At 40.0% G+C, this 15535-nt stretch overlaps 1 protein-coding gene across 5 annotated transcripts; it reads right to left on the bottom strand.

Annotated features, from left to right (window-relative positions):
* Nucleotides 1-314: 314 nt before the first annotated feature.
* Nucleotides 315-15302, bottom strand: INIP (INTS3 and NABP interacting protein). Of its 5 annotated transcripts, XM_075067382.1 has the most exons (8): nt 14989-15007; nt 13254-13337; nt 12675-12867; nt 10749-10854; nt 5431-5533; nt 3950-4009; nt 3428-3518; nt 315-1449 (listed from the first exon to the last, which is right to left on the bottom strand). In XM_075067382.1, exons 5-8 carry the CDS (start codon nt 5466-5468, stop codon nt 1354-1356), a joined length of 285 nt encoding a protein of 94 aa, XP_074923483.1. In that variant the 5' UTR covers nt 5469-5533; nt 10749-10854; nt 12675-12867; nt 13254-13337; nt 14989-15007; the 3' UTR covers nt 315-1353. The 5 variants fall into 5 exon arrangements, with proteins under 5 accessions (XP_074923483.1, XP_074923482.1, XP_074923484.1 ...); XM_075067381.1 differs by lacking the exon at nt 12675-12867; XM_075067383.1 differs by lacking the exon at nt 10749-10854.
* Between the last annotated feature and the right edge of the window lie 233 nt (nt 15303-15535).

A 15535-nucleotide genomic window follows, 5' to 3' on the forward strand; every position in this document is an offset into this window, starting at 1 on the left:
GTCCCAGCGCCCTGCACACTCACCTCTGCATCACTTATACTCAGTTCACATTTTTGAAGTTTTCTTTACAACCACAATAGCTAGTGACTTTCATTTAAAAAAAAAAAAAAAGTAAGCTGAGATTTCGGAGAATAAGATAGGCACCAGTATAATGTATGGGAAAGTACCAGCAGATTCCAAGCCCAGATCTTCACTTTTCTTTTTTTAAAGCTCCTTGGCACTAAGATCCCAGGGTTAGTCTACATGGGAAAACTGACCAGCAGAACGATGGCAGTATAACTATACCGATAAAGCTACACCAGTATTGTGCAAACTCTATTCCAAAATAAGTGTCTTTATTCCAGTATTATTTTGCTTCCAAAATAATTTATCCAACCAATAGACGCTGTAAGCCAAGCTTCAGCCTAGTGCTGAAAAGGGATGCCAGAACTGAAATGAGCCTGGAAAAGGATTTACAGAGACAGAATCTAAACTCTGACTTGGGCAGCACAAACACACACTTTCAAAGGCACTGAAAGAACAAAAACTCTAAAAGTGTAACATTTTGAATTCGAGGGCAGATCTTGAACTTTTATGGGTAACATTTTCAAAAGTGCCTAAGTAACTTATGGCATGGGACTTAAATGCTTTGGGAATTTTTACCCCATGTCACTAGAAAAGATGAGGATAATTGGACATAAACAAGATTGTTTGTTCATAACGTTAATAATTAGGTTTTATATACTCTAAAACTGACAATGGCACATAGTATCTAACTACCTGGGAAACCAGGATACTGTTACAAAAACTAAACGTAAAAAACATTAGGGTGCACTAACAATGTTCCTGCAGAGTGAATGAAAATGACTGATCTATCTACTGAATTCATGTCTGTCTTAGGACAGACAATGATAACTTTGTCTGCTTTCACTAAGGTCAAGTACAGTACATAGATACTATGACAGATACTTTAGAAATGCAGATTAGAACAAGTGTCTCAAATTCTGGGTGGGGCGTCCTTCCTTCCAACTGAATGAAAGAAGAGAGGAAAACAAAAAAATAAACTGTAGGAGTGATATGTCAGGGGAACAGTCTTGCTCTGAGCTGACAAAAGAAATTAAAGAAGAATGCTGACAGTTCCATAATAATCTACAGCACCTCTTCTCAGGTGAAGCCAACTCAACCATGGAAGAGAAGCATATGAATCCAGAATGAAACAGGCTTTTTTAAATAAAAAGGTCAAATACATAAAAAAAAGTTGTTTTTTAAACAGCTCACAATCTGTTTTCCAAATCATATGAAGTAGTTCTGAAAGATGGCAGCTTTGACAATGGACAACATATCCATCTCCTTCATTCTGAGAAATAACAGCCCTCATTCCGACTCTAGTCGAGGTAAGACAGGAAGAATAAGATTTCCAAATGCAGAGTCTTGGGTTATGAAATATCCTGAAGAATGTGCATGTGCATGCTGGAAAGAAGAACACACTTGTTTAAATCACTAAGTTTACACACATACACCCCTCCAAAATAATTCAGGGTTTAAATTTCATGTTTTGGATTTATTTTACATTTGTCTAAGCCTGCTCGTAAGCTTTGGTATCAAACTTCCAAACAGATGAATTAGATAGTCTGCTTCTAATATCCCACTGGGATTCCAATTGGGGACCAACTCCAGCTCCCATTGATTTGGGACCTCTATTGGTCTGTTGGACCCAAATGAGTCACAAACCATATGCTGAAAACTGTCAGTATAGATCCCCACTCTTGTTTGTGCTTGTTGTGTATGTGATGTTTCACTCCATATTCTTTATGAAAATATGCTTATGATATGAATGAATAAGTGAGATGTACCTTATGCAAGATGGGTCTTGCAAGACATCATTGGAAAGGTTATAATTTACTGAATGTGATTAATTCCATTTGTATGCCTATATCACTTCTGTATCTGACGTTAGGAATATGGACTATGTATCTGTATTTCAACTATGCTATTTTGGATGATGCCTACTGCTAACACTTCAGGTACAACCATGGAAAAGTGAGACAGGGCTGATGGCCCATCAGTGAGGACAACGGACTGTGGTAAGGCTTGGCCTTCCTGTGGACGCTCCATATTGCCTCTGACTCATGGAGGCTGTGATCCTACAGAGTCAGGTGGTCTTGTCACCCTACACTAAACATTACCTGGGACGACTTGTCGCTTTCCACTGGAAGAGAAAGGGAGTCAAGTTTGGGAAACAAAGGATTCCCGTCTTATGTAAATCCTATTTAACGGTGGGGAGGAAGGCAAATAAGACTCCTCCTCTCTATGGCCTGTCTGCACATGAAGAAAGACTGCTAAAGCCATCTGAAGGGAAGGCAGGGGGGAGTCCAGTCAGACAGGGCTCCAGTCTGAAAAGGAATATAACTGGAACTCAACCATAGAATCTTTGCAACCTGCCTAAAATAACATTTAGGATGAGAATTTACATTTTGTAACCTTTTTCAAGTACATTGAGCTTAGCTTGTGTACTTTGCTTTATTTGGTCAGAGACAGAACAAAGCAGATTAATCTCTTATACTCACTTAAAATTCACCTTCTGTAGTTAAACTTATTCCTTGTTTATAACATAACCCAGTTTGTGATTTCTAACTGGGTGAGCAAGGAGTTGTGCATATCTCCCTCCACACTGAGGGAGGGGGCGAATTTCATAAAACCTCTGGGTTTGTACCCTTTAAAAGGAGTGGGGACCAGAGAGTTGGGGCAAGCCCCTAAAGCTGAATCTTTCCAGAGCAGATCTGTCTCTGTGCAGTTAGGTGTGACCCTGCCTGTGTGCATGGCTGGAAAAGGCTTGTGAGCCTAACCTAGCAAGGCCAAGTAAAGGGGACCCAGGCTGGCAGAACAGTCTGACTCGGTGGCACCCCAGCACATCAGGTGACACCCCAAAGGGCCCAAACTTGTCAGTGTACTTAAGTCAGAGCTATCTAAAAAAGCCACAGGCACAGGCCACCATGCGCATGTTTTCTTGCAGTACCAAGTGTTCCTATAAGGTCAGGTTAGTCAAAGCCCCAAGCCCCCTTGCTACTTCCCACTGCCAAAGTGATGAGGCCACAGATCTCTAACTTCTCTCCACCTCTTCTTTTTTTTATTGTGATGCCAGCTAGAATTTTGCCTTGAGTTCATTTGTGTGCTAGCATTTGGGAGGTTTTTAAATTGTTTTACAACAATGTGATGGTGTAACAGCAATTTGGTAGTGCAAACCAACTACTGATATTGTATCATGGAAATCAGGAATTGGAGGCATGCTGGGGGGTTGAAATTTCATTTGTGTTGCCAAATATAGAAAAATCTTTAAAAAGAAACCTTTCTAAGGATACTTTACCTAAGCTCTGTAGGTACAAGGTTGTTCTCTGCCTGGGTTAGAAAACAGAAATAAAATCAAATGAAGGAGGATCTGGCCACTCACCTGTAATGCTGCTTTTTGTTGTGCTGCTATGTGCTGCTGCTCAGCATGATCCCGGAAATCCTTATTAAGGGAAGATCTTGCAAGTGCAATGCTGTAATAAAGACGAGGCAGGCAGAATTGATCATCTGTAAGAAAAGCTGCATTTTTGTCATGTGGGGTCATGGGTATAACGGATGCCAAGATTTTCTATGGATTTGGGGTTTTGTTTTTAAATCCATAACTTGACATTTTGAATTTTTTTATATGCCAGTGACAAAATGTAATAGCTGAACCATTTTGCTGAGAATATCAAATATTGCCAAGTTAAACCCAGAAGCCTGACAGATTTGGAGCCCGATTCTGATTTCACTTTTCTTGGTGTAACTCCACTGATGTCAATCAAAATCCGCTGGCATCATGTCAGTCATTTGACATTCAGTTTCTTAACTATAGCTTTTGCCCTTTTCACCATTGCCACCCAGTGACTCTCCTAAACTAGTATTTGTGATGAAACAATGTATGTGATAAAACAATAGCACTAACCATGGGTCCATATTCTTCATGATGGGAAGATCAGATGTTTGGCAGAATGGCTGCAGAACTCTGCATATAGGAAAACGATTTCCTATTGATACAGAACTCGATGAAAGCCCTTTTTTTGCTAAAGTGTTAATAAGCTATAGAATATAAAATGAGTGCTCATATCTGTGGGCAAATATTATTTTAGGTTTCAGTTTAAAACAGTAATTATTGAGACATGAATCCAAACAAAACATTGCTTTTTCCTTAAATTTTTTTTTAATAGAGAGCTCAATCCAGCTCTTACTGATTTTGATGGGACCTGTAATGTCTAAAGTGCCAGATTTTTAAAAGCGCTCATCACCCAGCAGCTCCCATTAAGGACAATCAGAGCTGCTTCATGCTAAACACTTCTGAACTGGGGGGAAATCTCTAAAAGTAGTAGTAAAGAACGTAAGAATGCCCATACTGGGTCAGACCAAAGGTCCATCCAGCCCAGTATCCTGTCTACTGACAGTGGCCAATGCCAGGTGCCCCAGAGGGAGTAAACCTAACAGGTAATAACCAAGTGATCTCTCTCCTGCCATCCATTTCCACCCTCTGACAAACAGAGCCTAGGGACACCATTCCTTACCCATCCTGGCTAACAGCCATTAATGGACTTAACCTCTATGAATTTACCTAGTTCTCTTTTAAACCCTGCTATAGTCCTAGCCTTCACAACCTCCTCAAGCAAGTAGTCCCACAAGTTGACTGTGCGCTGTGTGAAGAAGAACTTCCTTTTGTTTTAAAACTGCTGTCCATTAACTTCATTTGGTGGCCCCAAGTTCTTATATTATGGGAACAAGTAAATAACTTTTTCTTATTCACTTTATCCACACCACTTGTGATTTTATATACTTCTGTCATATCCCCCCTTAGTCTCCTCTTTTCCAAGCTGAAAAGTCCTAGCCTCGTTAATCTCTCCTCATATGGGACCCGCTCCAAACCCATAATCACTGTAGTTGCTCTCTTGTTAAGACCTATGTGAATACTTGGAGCTAAGTAGTGACCCTCTGAACAGAAGGATTTATAACAAACACTGAACTGCACTGCTTTAAAAAAAAACTGGAATAGAATACTAATTTTCACTTATTTTATTAGGGGAAGATATTGTTTTGTTATCTAGATTTAAAAAGGATATTTTGAAGCACAAAAGAAATACCATATTAGCTTAATAAACAAACATTTTCTGGGAGCATGCTCCTTTAAGAGGGCTTGCTTAGCAGCTGTGAAGCACCCCATTTTTCTCTCTCTCTCATACACAAAGAGAAAACATGTAGGTCAAGATTCAGAATCCAGAAACAAACACAATCATTATTCTTGCACTGGTTATTGGGGGCATGAAGCACACAACTCTTATATATTTTGTTTAGATCTACAGATGATTACCTATAAAGAAAGAACACACTTGTACATCAAAGAAAATCAAATATTGTCCAAACAGGTATATGAACATGAAGTACCTGGCTCCAGGGTGATTAGTGGAAGACTGGTTTTGCATAAGTAATTTTCTCTTCTCCTTGTCTAGTTCTGCCAAGATTGCAACCCTATTTTTATTCTGAAAACCTGGTAAGAATCAGAAAAATATTAGATTTGCCTTTTTACATGGGGCACCTATAACCTTATGGAATTAAAGTCACTGCACAGTATGACATTATGATGAATATACTAATCTTCAAAGCTTTGTATCAATCTGAAAGGCTATTAATAAATAGGTTTTATTTTTCCCTCTCATTTTACAACATGAAATGGCTTCCTAAAGATATCATACATATTAATATATTTTAAAATATATTAGCTATCATCTCTAGTTAGGTTTTGTTCAGGAACCAGTTTTATAGCTATAGCCAAGAGGTGTATCTGCTAAATATTTGGCTTTTTGATAGTGTCAGAGACTAATTTTATTTTATTTTTTAAAGTGAATGGACATACAATTTGAAAGCATGACAAAAATGAATGAATGCATTCACAGGGCATTATTCTTTATACTGGAGTCAGGGAGAACTCTGGAACTATAATGAGAGTTTTGCTTGAATAATGAGTAAATGATAAGGCCCATTTGCTCTAAAATTAGACACGACAAAATTCTCCTTTCCGATATATCTAGTCTATCTCAGATGCAAGTATTCTGCTTTCTCTACACCGCCATAACCTCTCACTGAAGTCAGGGAGTTCTGGCATGACTAGTAATCAGAGTATTGCAGTTAAGTTCTACTGTATAGATCTAAAAAAGTTTTGCCCTAACTTGGTTCATTGAATGTTCTTAGGGAGCAGAAAGGAATCTTTGGTGCAAGGGATGGTTTCAAGAGACAGAATCAGTAAGGAGGGAAACTGAGACACACTTAAAATGGCTGCCATCTTAAAGAGCCACTATTAGTGTATTTTATATCTCTTTTAAAAGACTTGTGCCGCTACAAATCTACGATAAGGCTTGGTCCACCGCAAGGACCAACTGTCAAGAACTTACTGCCTGTTACTCTGATTTCTCTCACTGCCTCATTCCTAAATCACAAAACACTGTCAAAAAAAAATAGCCCCATGTTTAGGCTTTCAGTGACCAATGCAAGATCAATTGTCAAGAAAATGAGAAACCATCCATCACCCGAGGAACCTGATGTTTTCAGTATAACATCTGTCTAGATGACTCAGTTGCCCCTGCTCTAAGACAGCTGAGCCTTGGGAGAGGAAAACAGCTGTAATTTTTGCACTCTGATCTTAAATATTTGAGATACCAGTACCAACCCAAGGACATTTTAAGTACCTCTACATATTACACAAGGTCTGAGCTAAATCCAAAATGTCAACAGTGTATCTACTCCACGCAGTCTTTAGCCACATGTTTACAAGTGAACACACTAGATCTTATCAGTGGAATGGGGGTAGGCTTTGTATAGAGAACCACCCCCACTGCAATCTGACCTTTCTTAAAATACATGCACCAAATGCATACTTGAAGATCAGAGCACGAGGTGGGGTAAATGAGGGACACCTTTTTAACTGGTATTTTTAGCTAAGATTTACATTATGCCGGTTATATAAATTCATGGAATCATAGGACTGGAAGGGACCTCGAGACGTTATCTAGTTCAGTCCCCTGCACTTATGGCAGGATTAAATATCCCTGACAAGTGTTTGTCTAATTTGCTCTTAAAAATCTCCAATGAGGGAGATTCCACAACCTCTCTTGGCAATTTATTTCAGTGCTTAACCACCCTGACAGTTAGGAAGTTTTTCCTAATGTCCAACCTAAACCGCCCTTGCTGCAATTTAAGCCCATTGCTTCTTGTCCTACCCTCAGAGGTTAAGAAGAACAATTCTTCTCCCTCCTCCTTGTAACAGCCTTTTATGTACTCGAAAAGTGTGATCATATCCTCTCGGTCTTCTCTTTTCCCAGACTGAACAAACACAATTTTTTCAATCTTCTCTCATAGGTCATGTTTTCTAGACCTTTAATCATTTCTGTTGCTCCTCTCTGGACTTTTTCCAATTTGTCCACATCCTTCCTGAAATGTGGCGCCCAGAACTGGACACAATACTCCAGCTAAGGCCTGAGCAGAGCGGAAGAATTACTTCTCAAGTCTTGCTTACAACACTCGAGCTAATACATCCCAGAATGATGTGTTTTTTGTTGTTGTTTTTTGCAACAGTGTTACACTGTTAACTCATATTTAGCTTGTGATCCACTAAGACCCCCAGATCCCTTTCTGTACTACTCCTTCCTAGGCAGTCATTTCCCATTTTGTATGTGTGCAACTGATTGTTCCTTCCTAAATGGAGCACTTTGCATTTGTCCTCATCGAATTTCATGCTATTTACTTCAGACCATTTCTCCAGTTTGTCCAGATCATTTTGAATTTTAATCCTGTCCTCCAAAGGACTTGCAACCCCTCCCAGCTTGGTATCGTCCACACATTTTTTAAGTGTACTATTATCTAAATCACAGATTAACAGAATGGGACCCAGAACTGATCCCTGTGGAATCCCACTTGTTATGCCCTTCCAGCACGACTGTGGACCACTGATAACGATTCTCTGTGAATGGTTTTTCAAACAGTTTTGTACCCCCAATTAATCTTGTTTTCATCATGAAACTGGTTGTATGCCTCAATTTTAGAGATGTAGGATAAAATAAGCTATTTTAAACTGAAATGCAAATGTCTGAAAAGGATTATGAATTAAGTGTGATCAGCAACATACTTGCCACAGTGGAAGATAGTGTTATATACTGAAAACACTACAGGGGAACAGCAGGGATCTTTGTCCTGCTACCTCTTCTCTTTCCCCATCTCCCCAATACTAAAGCGTAAAGTGATTGTTTGCTCTGAAACTATATAGTCAGGCACAGCAAAAAGGGAGAAATAAAGCATTGGCAAGGCTGCTGTCCATTAAGCAATTTGATTCAGTAATTATAATTTTAACTGTAAGTAATCTGATTAACAGTATTCATGTAATTGAAGGGTGTTCTGTGGGGGGGAAATACCCAAACATTTATATAAAATCACAGGAAAAAGGTCCTATTTACAGAGAAACTGGCATCTTCAGTAAATTCATTCTTATCAGATCTGGCAATACTTAAGAGGACGACAGTCTTGCTTAAAAGCACTTCATTAAAGACCAACTGAAGAAGCTACAAAAATCCCATGCTGCAATTATAATGTTTTTAATTCCTCTGTTCTGCCTTTATACAATTCCTATACCAAAATGTGGTTATACAAGAAGCATATTACCACTGTCACTAAAGGCCTGATTTAAACATAAAAATGCAAAGGGCTTTAGACTAAGAATTCTTCTAATGACGAACTTTCAATTCACACCTTCACTAATTGAGTAGTTTCCTTTTAATAGCCTTACAATGTCTACACTTTACCAAAATTTAACCTCAGAACATCCCTGTTATGTAGATGGGCAAGCAGTATTATTCCTCTTTTGCTGACAGGGATAGTGAGATGAAATGATTTGCCCAAGGCCACATAAGTCAATGGCAGAGCTGGCTCTAAAACTCAGGATAAGATATTTACAGCTCAAATCTGCCTTTTAAAGTTTGGCTCTTCTAACTTCAAGTGCCACGCTCTGTACTCAGTGGGTGAGCTGAAAACCTGCTTGCATCACTTTGATTTTTCACATGCAAAACAGATGTGGCACATACCCTGAATTGCATGAGAATCCACTTCAGAGAAGCAAAAAGCACAGTTTACTGAAACTGATGCCATAGAGGGCTTAGCTTACACAAGAGAGGGGGAATTCCTGTTCATGAAATTCTGGACTTTGGGCCCCAAAGCAAGAGAAAGGAGCATGGATTTCTTTACAAACTATCTTCTGCTTCCCCGATGCCTTTTCTTTTCCCAGAGTGAACATGACCCCTACCCGAAGGATATTTTTACAAGAAAATCTGAAACAATGAAAGCAATGACCTATGAAGAGTCCCCTCATAAGACTTACCAGGCTTGAACACCAAGTTACAGATTGTATAAATGTGACTGATGGCCTAATTTGGCCCACAAAACCATGTTTCCCCTACTGATGAGGCTTTGCAATATGGGGCAGAAGGAGGGGGGGGGGGGGGGGACGGGATACTGGCTTTTAGAAAGTGAGGTTGAAATAGCAGCGTTGGCAGTTAGAAGAATCTTTTTACTTGTAATCTGAGCACATGCGAACTGGAAATCACTGAGAAACAATGAAACTCGTAATGCCACTTTGACCACTTTTCAGAAAAGAGCCACACCTTGAACCCAGATGTAGATACATACTGTACAGCGTCTCAGAGCATTTAAAAATATACCACCACCACATTCCTTGTTCTTTCTGCTCAATTCAGAATACATTTCAAAGTAATTTCTCTATCAAAATACAAATCATCATCATAAGGGTGATCTTCATTCTATGAGGCAATATCGGAAACAGCAGAATCCTAACAACTTATGCAACATATTTTGGGTTTCTAGGCAATCTGTAAGTAATTACTCCACCATTTTTCATATGTTAATTGCGACTACTGCAATCACAAAATACAATATAGCAGACTATTACACAATTTTTGTGGTAATTTACATTCTATGGTCTCACACGTTCTGCAGCAGTTAAGCAAAATGAATATTAGTAACTCATTAAATTACACTTGAATTATTAAAGGATTATTAATATTTTATCTGTCCCTCATGCCTATGACCACATATACATATGAATATAATTTGTTCATTAGGTTATGGATGCAAAGTCCTCCAGGGAATGTCAAATCTACTAATGCCCTCAAGGGCGAGGTTTTGCATTTGGATCTCTGAAGAGTTGTACAATTGGTAGATGACTCCCTCTTGATTACATAATTCAAAGTAAAAGTACAATTTTCTTCTTTACACTGAATTGTGGCTTAAATTGGACTAATGATTCGCCAGTTTCATAAGACTGCTCTTGGCTAACATACATTTTTAAACCAATCCCTGTACCCTCTATATGAGGCTTTGTCAGCATGAAAGAAAAAATGTTTAACCAAAAATCAGTACTACTTAAAGTGAATAAATAGCAGCTAGAAGACATATAAGAGCACCTAACAAAGGGAGAATAACAGCACATTGAAAATTACACTTTTGGGCCAACATCAGTGCCTCAGAAGTTTATCTTATGTTAAATTGCACAAATCTTTTGTGTAGGTCAGCTGGCAGAATTTAGCCCTGTGAGAGAAAAATAGGCAGAACGTATTTCTTCCATTTCTCTGAAGTGGGGCCTAGAGGAACAGTACTTTCTCAAAACGTAACTATTGTGTTGCTACCATCACACTAATGCTTACAGGAAGGTCACATGTAGAATAAAACCTATGATGCTGTCACCCAAGACAGATGCCTTCTTTGTTCCCAGCTTTGTGCATAAGTATATCATCAGCAGCAGCACCAGTCCTATTAATACATGTAACAAATGGTTAAGAATGTATTACCATTTATTGCCAAGCACTCAGTTTATTTCTTGCTTTAAAAGCTTATTTTCAAAGCCACAGTGGTCTGTAAACACTTCCTAAAGACACTGTACACCACACTAAAAGCTTTTCCTTTTCTTTATTAGAGGAAATTTATAAGCGCTCCATGATATAAGAGCCACAAAGTAAGGCTTTTATTCAGAGTCCTATTTGGCTTTTCAGTCCTCCTACACATCTCATCTTTGGAACTCTAATGAAGGAGTATTTTATAATGTGTTCCAATGAAACTAAAATAAACCTGTTTAGCAAAACCTTAACATTTATAGTTTGAGTTCACAGCTGTAAGGACATGGAGTTACACTGCTGATAAAATAATTTTAAAAAAGTTTGCTCAATTGCTTGAAGCAAAAATACACAAGATGCTGTTTACTTATATAACAAGTGTGTGTGTGTGTATGTTTCTTTTGGTAAATCTGAATAAGCTACCTGTTCAAAAATTAAGCAGAATGGGTGTGAAGTGAAGTCTTTAACCTTGTACTTTTAATTAAGAAGCAACACATCAAAGAATAAATTCCCTGAATAGCATCAATATTTGTGCTATACTGCAAGCCTGATAACAACAAGTGATGCATGAGCCAAGTGTGTCTATCAGTCTGCACTTAGGCTAGTACTCTTTGGCCAGGCAGAACTAGGAGATTATTGCTGAATCCTTCTGACACCCGATTTCTTCTTTTTGTCTTAGAGTCCTGTTCTTTTGCCCATTTACTTTTTGTTTCTTTAAAGAGTTAAGAGAGTTTTTTGAATGCTTTTGTTTATAATATTTATACTATAAAAAAAATATTCATCTCCTTGAGTGATTCTTAAGGGAGTACTTGAGCAATAAAATTAAATAATTGCAGTTTTCCTTTCTAAGTTATAAGCTACCTAAACTTTGGGGGAGGAGGAAGAAGAAATAATCACGTGAGTCAGACTTGTAAATTTGTATTCAAATCTTTGGAAGTGAAGCTCTAAATTCAGCATTGGAATATTTGTTTGTCTCTGTAATGATGGAGTTAAACTGATTTTTACAGCCAAAACCAAGGTTTATTATGTATTTACAAGTTTGATGTTTAAGGCCAAATCCTACAAAAGTATGCCCATGCTGAATCCCATTTGAAGTCAATGGGACTATCCCTCCATCTTTTTTTGCAAAATTCTACAAAGCTTTTTATAAGTACTTTCTTCCGCAAATCAGCACATCTGTCCCCCCACATTCCCAAATCCATCTATTTGATACAACAATCTCTTTCTTTCATGTCCAATATTGGTCTGGGCTTATAAACAAGTCTTATGTTCCACTTCAGAGGTGGCTGTACTTCAGTGACAGGTGAAGCAACTTCTGTATTTAAAAGTCTGGTATTGCAATGGGGCTACTCTCTCACATAAGTGTTTGCATTTAGGTGTACAGTTACTTGTGTGCTAGTGTTAACAGGTTTGGGGGCACAGACCACTACCCTGGAAGACATTCAGTGCAGGGGGCTGCTCATAGGACTCTATCCATACAGGACAACTTGGAATTGGGGCCATACTTTGTAAACCACACTGGGATCAATGTGTTCAACAAACCAGTATTTCTCAATAACCAAGCACACTATTTTTTGCCTCCTTTTTGTTCTTTTAATTTCAATCTTTTCCATGGTAACATGTTAAAATAAGCCAGATTTTCCATTGAGTTCTTTGGTTATTAAATTTGCACTTAGACAAATTTAAATATACAACTATTGTCATAATATAAACAAGCTTTATAAAAATAGTTAGCATTACTTTGTTCTGTGTTTCTTTGTGATCTCAAGCTCTTGTTATCTATTCTTGATGGCTAATATCTCTTCTCATCTTTTGTTCTCACTTGCAGAACTGTGCCTCTTTGGACCTTCAGTATGCTCCCAGATGCACAGCTTGGCAACCAAGAGCCAAATTCAGTGTACAAGAGCCACTGAGAATAGCAAAATAACTGGAACTTAAAAAAAAAATATTACATCACTGTAAAGTCTCATTTGTTTTCTTTTGGGATTTGAGTTTAAAGAGACATCCACTAACTCTGTGCTCCCAGTATAATTAGTAGTTTTGTATTTCTCTTACCCCTTTTTGCACCCTTAAAAAAGTTAAAACAAAAAAGGGAATCTAGTCCTATTGAAATCTTGGAAACAGGATTCCTGCCTCAAAAATTGTTTCCCCTTAAATTATACTTACAGGATGAAATCCTGGTCCCAATGACTTCAATGGGACCAGAACGTCACCTCTAATTTTTCTCCTTAAACACACCCGAACAATGAATGAATACAACGAAAGCAAAGTGTCTGCAGTTCAATAGATATCAACAAGAATATCTAGTTTAAAAATTACCTTGACTTGGAGGGTTTGCTGCCATCTTGCTACTTTCAGCAGTAATTACCCAATTACATTTGGAACTCTCAGCTTAATGCAAATCTGCAAACATGGACAAAACATAAAATATTAACATTCTTTGAAATTAAATCCTAGCTCTCATTCAATGTGGGTTATGAAAGAGACCGGACTTTTAGCACCTGTTACAATGTGTCACTCTGATTCAATGTAACAGTTGATCAGATTGTTGAATTCCCTATTATTGTATTGTTGGCTGAGTGTTATTTTGAAATCTGAGTTTTTACAAGACAGTCTTTCGTGACAGGAACCAACAGTGTTTAATATTTGTTTCTCCCACTCCTGTCTTCTAGAGGGTTTACACCAAGAACATATTTAGGTTTATTAAATGGAGTATTAAGTTTCACTTATATACTTTTCTATCATTAACTCATCTACAAAGATTCCAAAGTGTTATTAGCTAGACAATTAAGTTCCTAATCAACGCATCATCTCCCTAAGAGAGCCAGAACCACTTTCTGACTCAGTCATGAGAGACTTGATTTTGCTCCCAATGAGTTCCATGATGAGACTTGCATAGACTTCAAGCTCTGATCCATACTTTAAAGTCTGCTGTAGTACCTTAGCTGCATGCAGAAATTAATTTAAGAACTTGTACTGTGTGATTTTTTATTGTAAGTTATTTATATAGCACCAAAAACCTATCACACACACTTTATGATTTATTATTTATATGAGGATGGCTCAGGCAACACAATATGCACTGATCTCTCTCTCTCGTACAGAAAATCCCTACCCTAAAACATTTTATTATTTAAGGTGCTGATTCTTCAAACTCTTATTACTGGGTTTAATGGTTATTACCTGTAAGAGAATAACAAGGTACTAAGGCTACACCTGGCAGTAAGTATTTGAAACAGCAGACCCAAAGGCTTTATTCCCTTAGACTTTATTCCCTAACATTGATGCCCCTGGTGCAGCTCCACCAAGGAGGCAACAGTGGGACTGCTAGCACAGACTTAGGGCTTGATCCATGTTCTCTAATCCTGCTCAGAGTAGGACTAGCTGCGACAGTAAGTGAAGTGCCAAGGACCCACCAGTCACCTGATCTCACTGGTTGGTGCCAGTGATGGTAGCAATGGTGGGTTGTTTTAGGTAGAAATATTAATGCCAACAATGGCAAAGGGAAGGTAAATACAGAGTGGGGGGAGAGCAGCAGGTCAACCTGTGGCAGTAAGATCAGGTGGTTGCTTTGCTCATCAGGGTGTGTAGCAGGAGAGCAAAGTAGGCTTTTTCTGGTGTGGTGTGGTTCACACCGGAAGCCTCTAGTAGCGAGGTGGGGGCTCCAGTTGTAGGAGGGATTGAGGAAATGGGGTAGTCCAGGCCTGGAGATATCAGGGCAGGTACACAGAGGCTCCCTCCTCCTGACACAGCACCCCTCACTGGCTGCCACAGTCCTGGTGGGCCCGGGCGTGCACATGGCCCAGATCCCGCCAGCAGCCTGGGCACACCCAGGCCGTGGAAGGCCAGTGAGTTCAGGGGCACCTACCCCCAGGGCCAGCCACCGCCCCCCCAACCCATCGCTGAGTCCCACCCACCCGCACTGACACTGTTGAGGGGCAGGCCCCCAGGCTGAGCCCCCGCCCCCCCATGCAGCCTTGGACTCTTCCCTCCCCCCCGCAGTAGGCTTGGACTCTTCCCCTCCACCCCCCAGCTCCACATCACCCTGCTCTACCCCGGTCCTTGCTTCAGGGGTGGACTCTTCCCTCCTCCCCTGTCTCCAGGCCTGGACCCCGCCCCCCGGGCTGCAAGCTTGGACTCTTCCTTCTCCCCCACCCATCTTCCTCATGGCCCTCAACGTCGGGCGCAAGGTTAGACTGTCCCCGCCCGCAGAGCTGGGCTCTTCCCCCTCCCTCCGCTGCACGGTTGGACTCCCCCAAAGCAGATGAACTCACCCCAGACGCCGTTCATGACGCAAAGCACGGGCGACACTCACGCCCGGCCTCCGTTTTCTTCCCCGGGCGATACTGAAACACGTCACCGCTCCCGTGGGCGGAATCAAGCCTGGTTTGACGGGCAGCCTTTGGTGGCCAATCACCTTCAAGGCGTTCAAGCGGCGAGTCCGTTGCGCAGCGCCACCTTCCGAGCGCGCAGCGAGCTGGAGGGCGAGAGAGAGGGGTGGGTGGGGGCCTGTATCTTGGCAACAAGAAGGGGGCGGAGCGACCGTGCATCGGCGTATCAGTTCCCGGGCTTCGCTTGACCCGAGCAACCTCGGCCGCTAA

This window comes from Chelonoidis abingdonii, chromosome 6, assembly GCF_003597395.2.
Source record: "Chelonoidis abingdonii isolate Lonesome George chromosome 6, CheloAbing_2.0, whole genome shotgun sequence".
In the NCBI taxonomy this organism is placed as follows: Eukaryota; Metazoa; Chordata; order Testudines; family Testudinidae; genus Chelonoidis; species Chelonoidis abingdonii.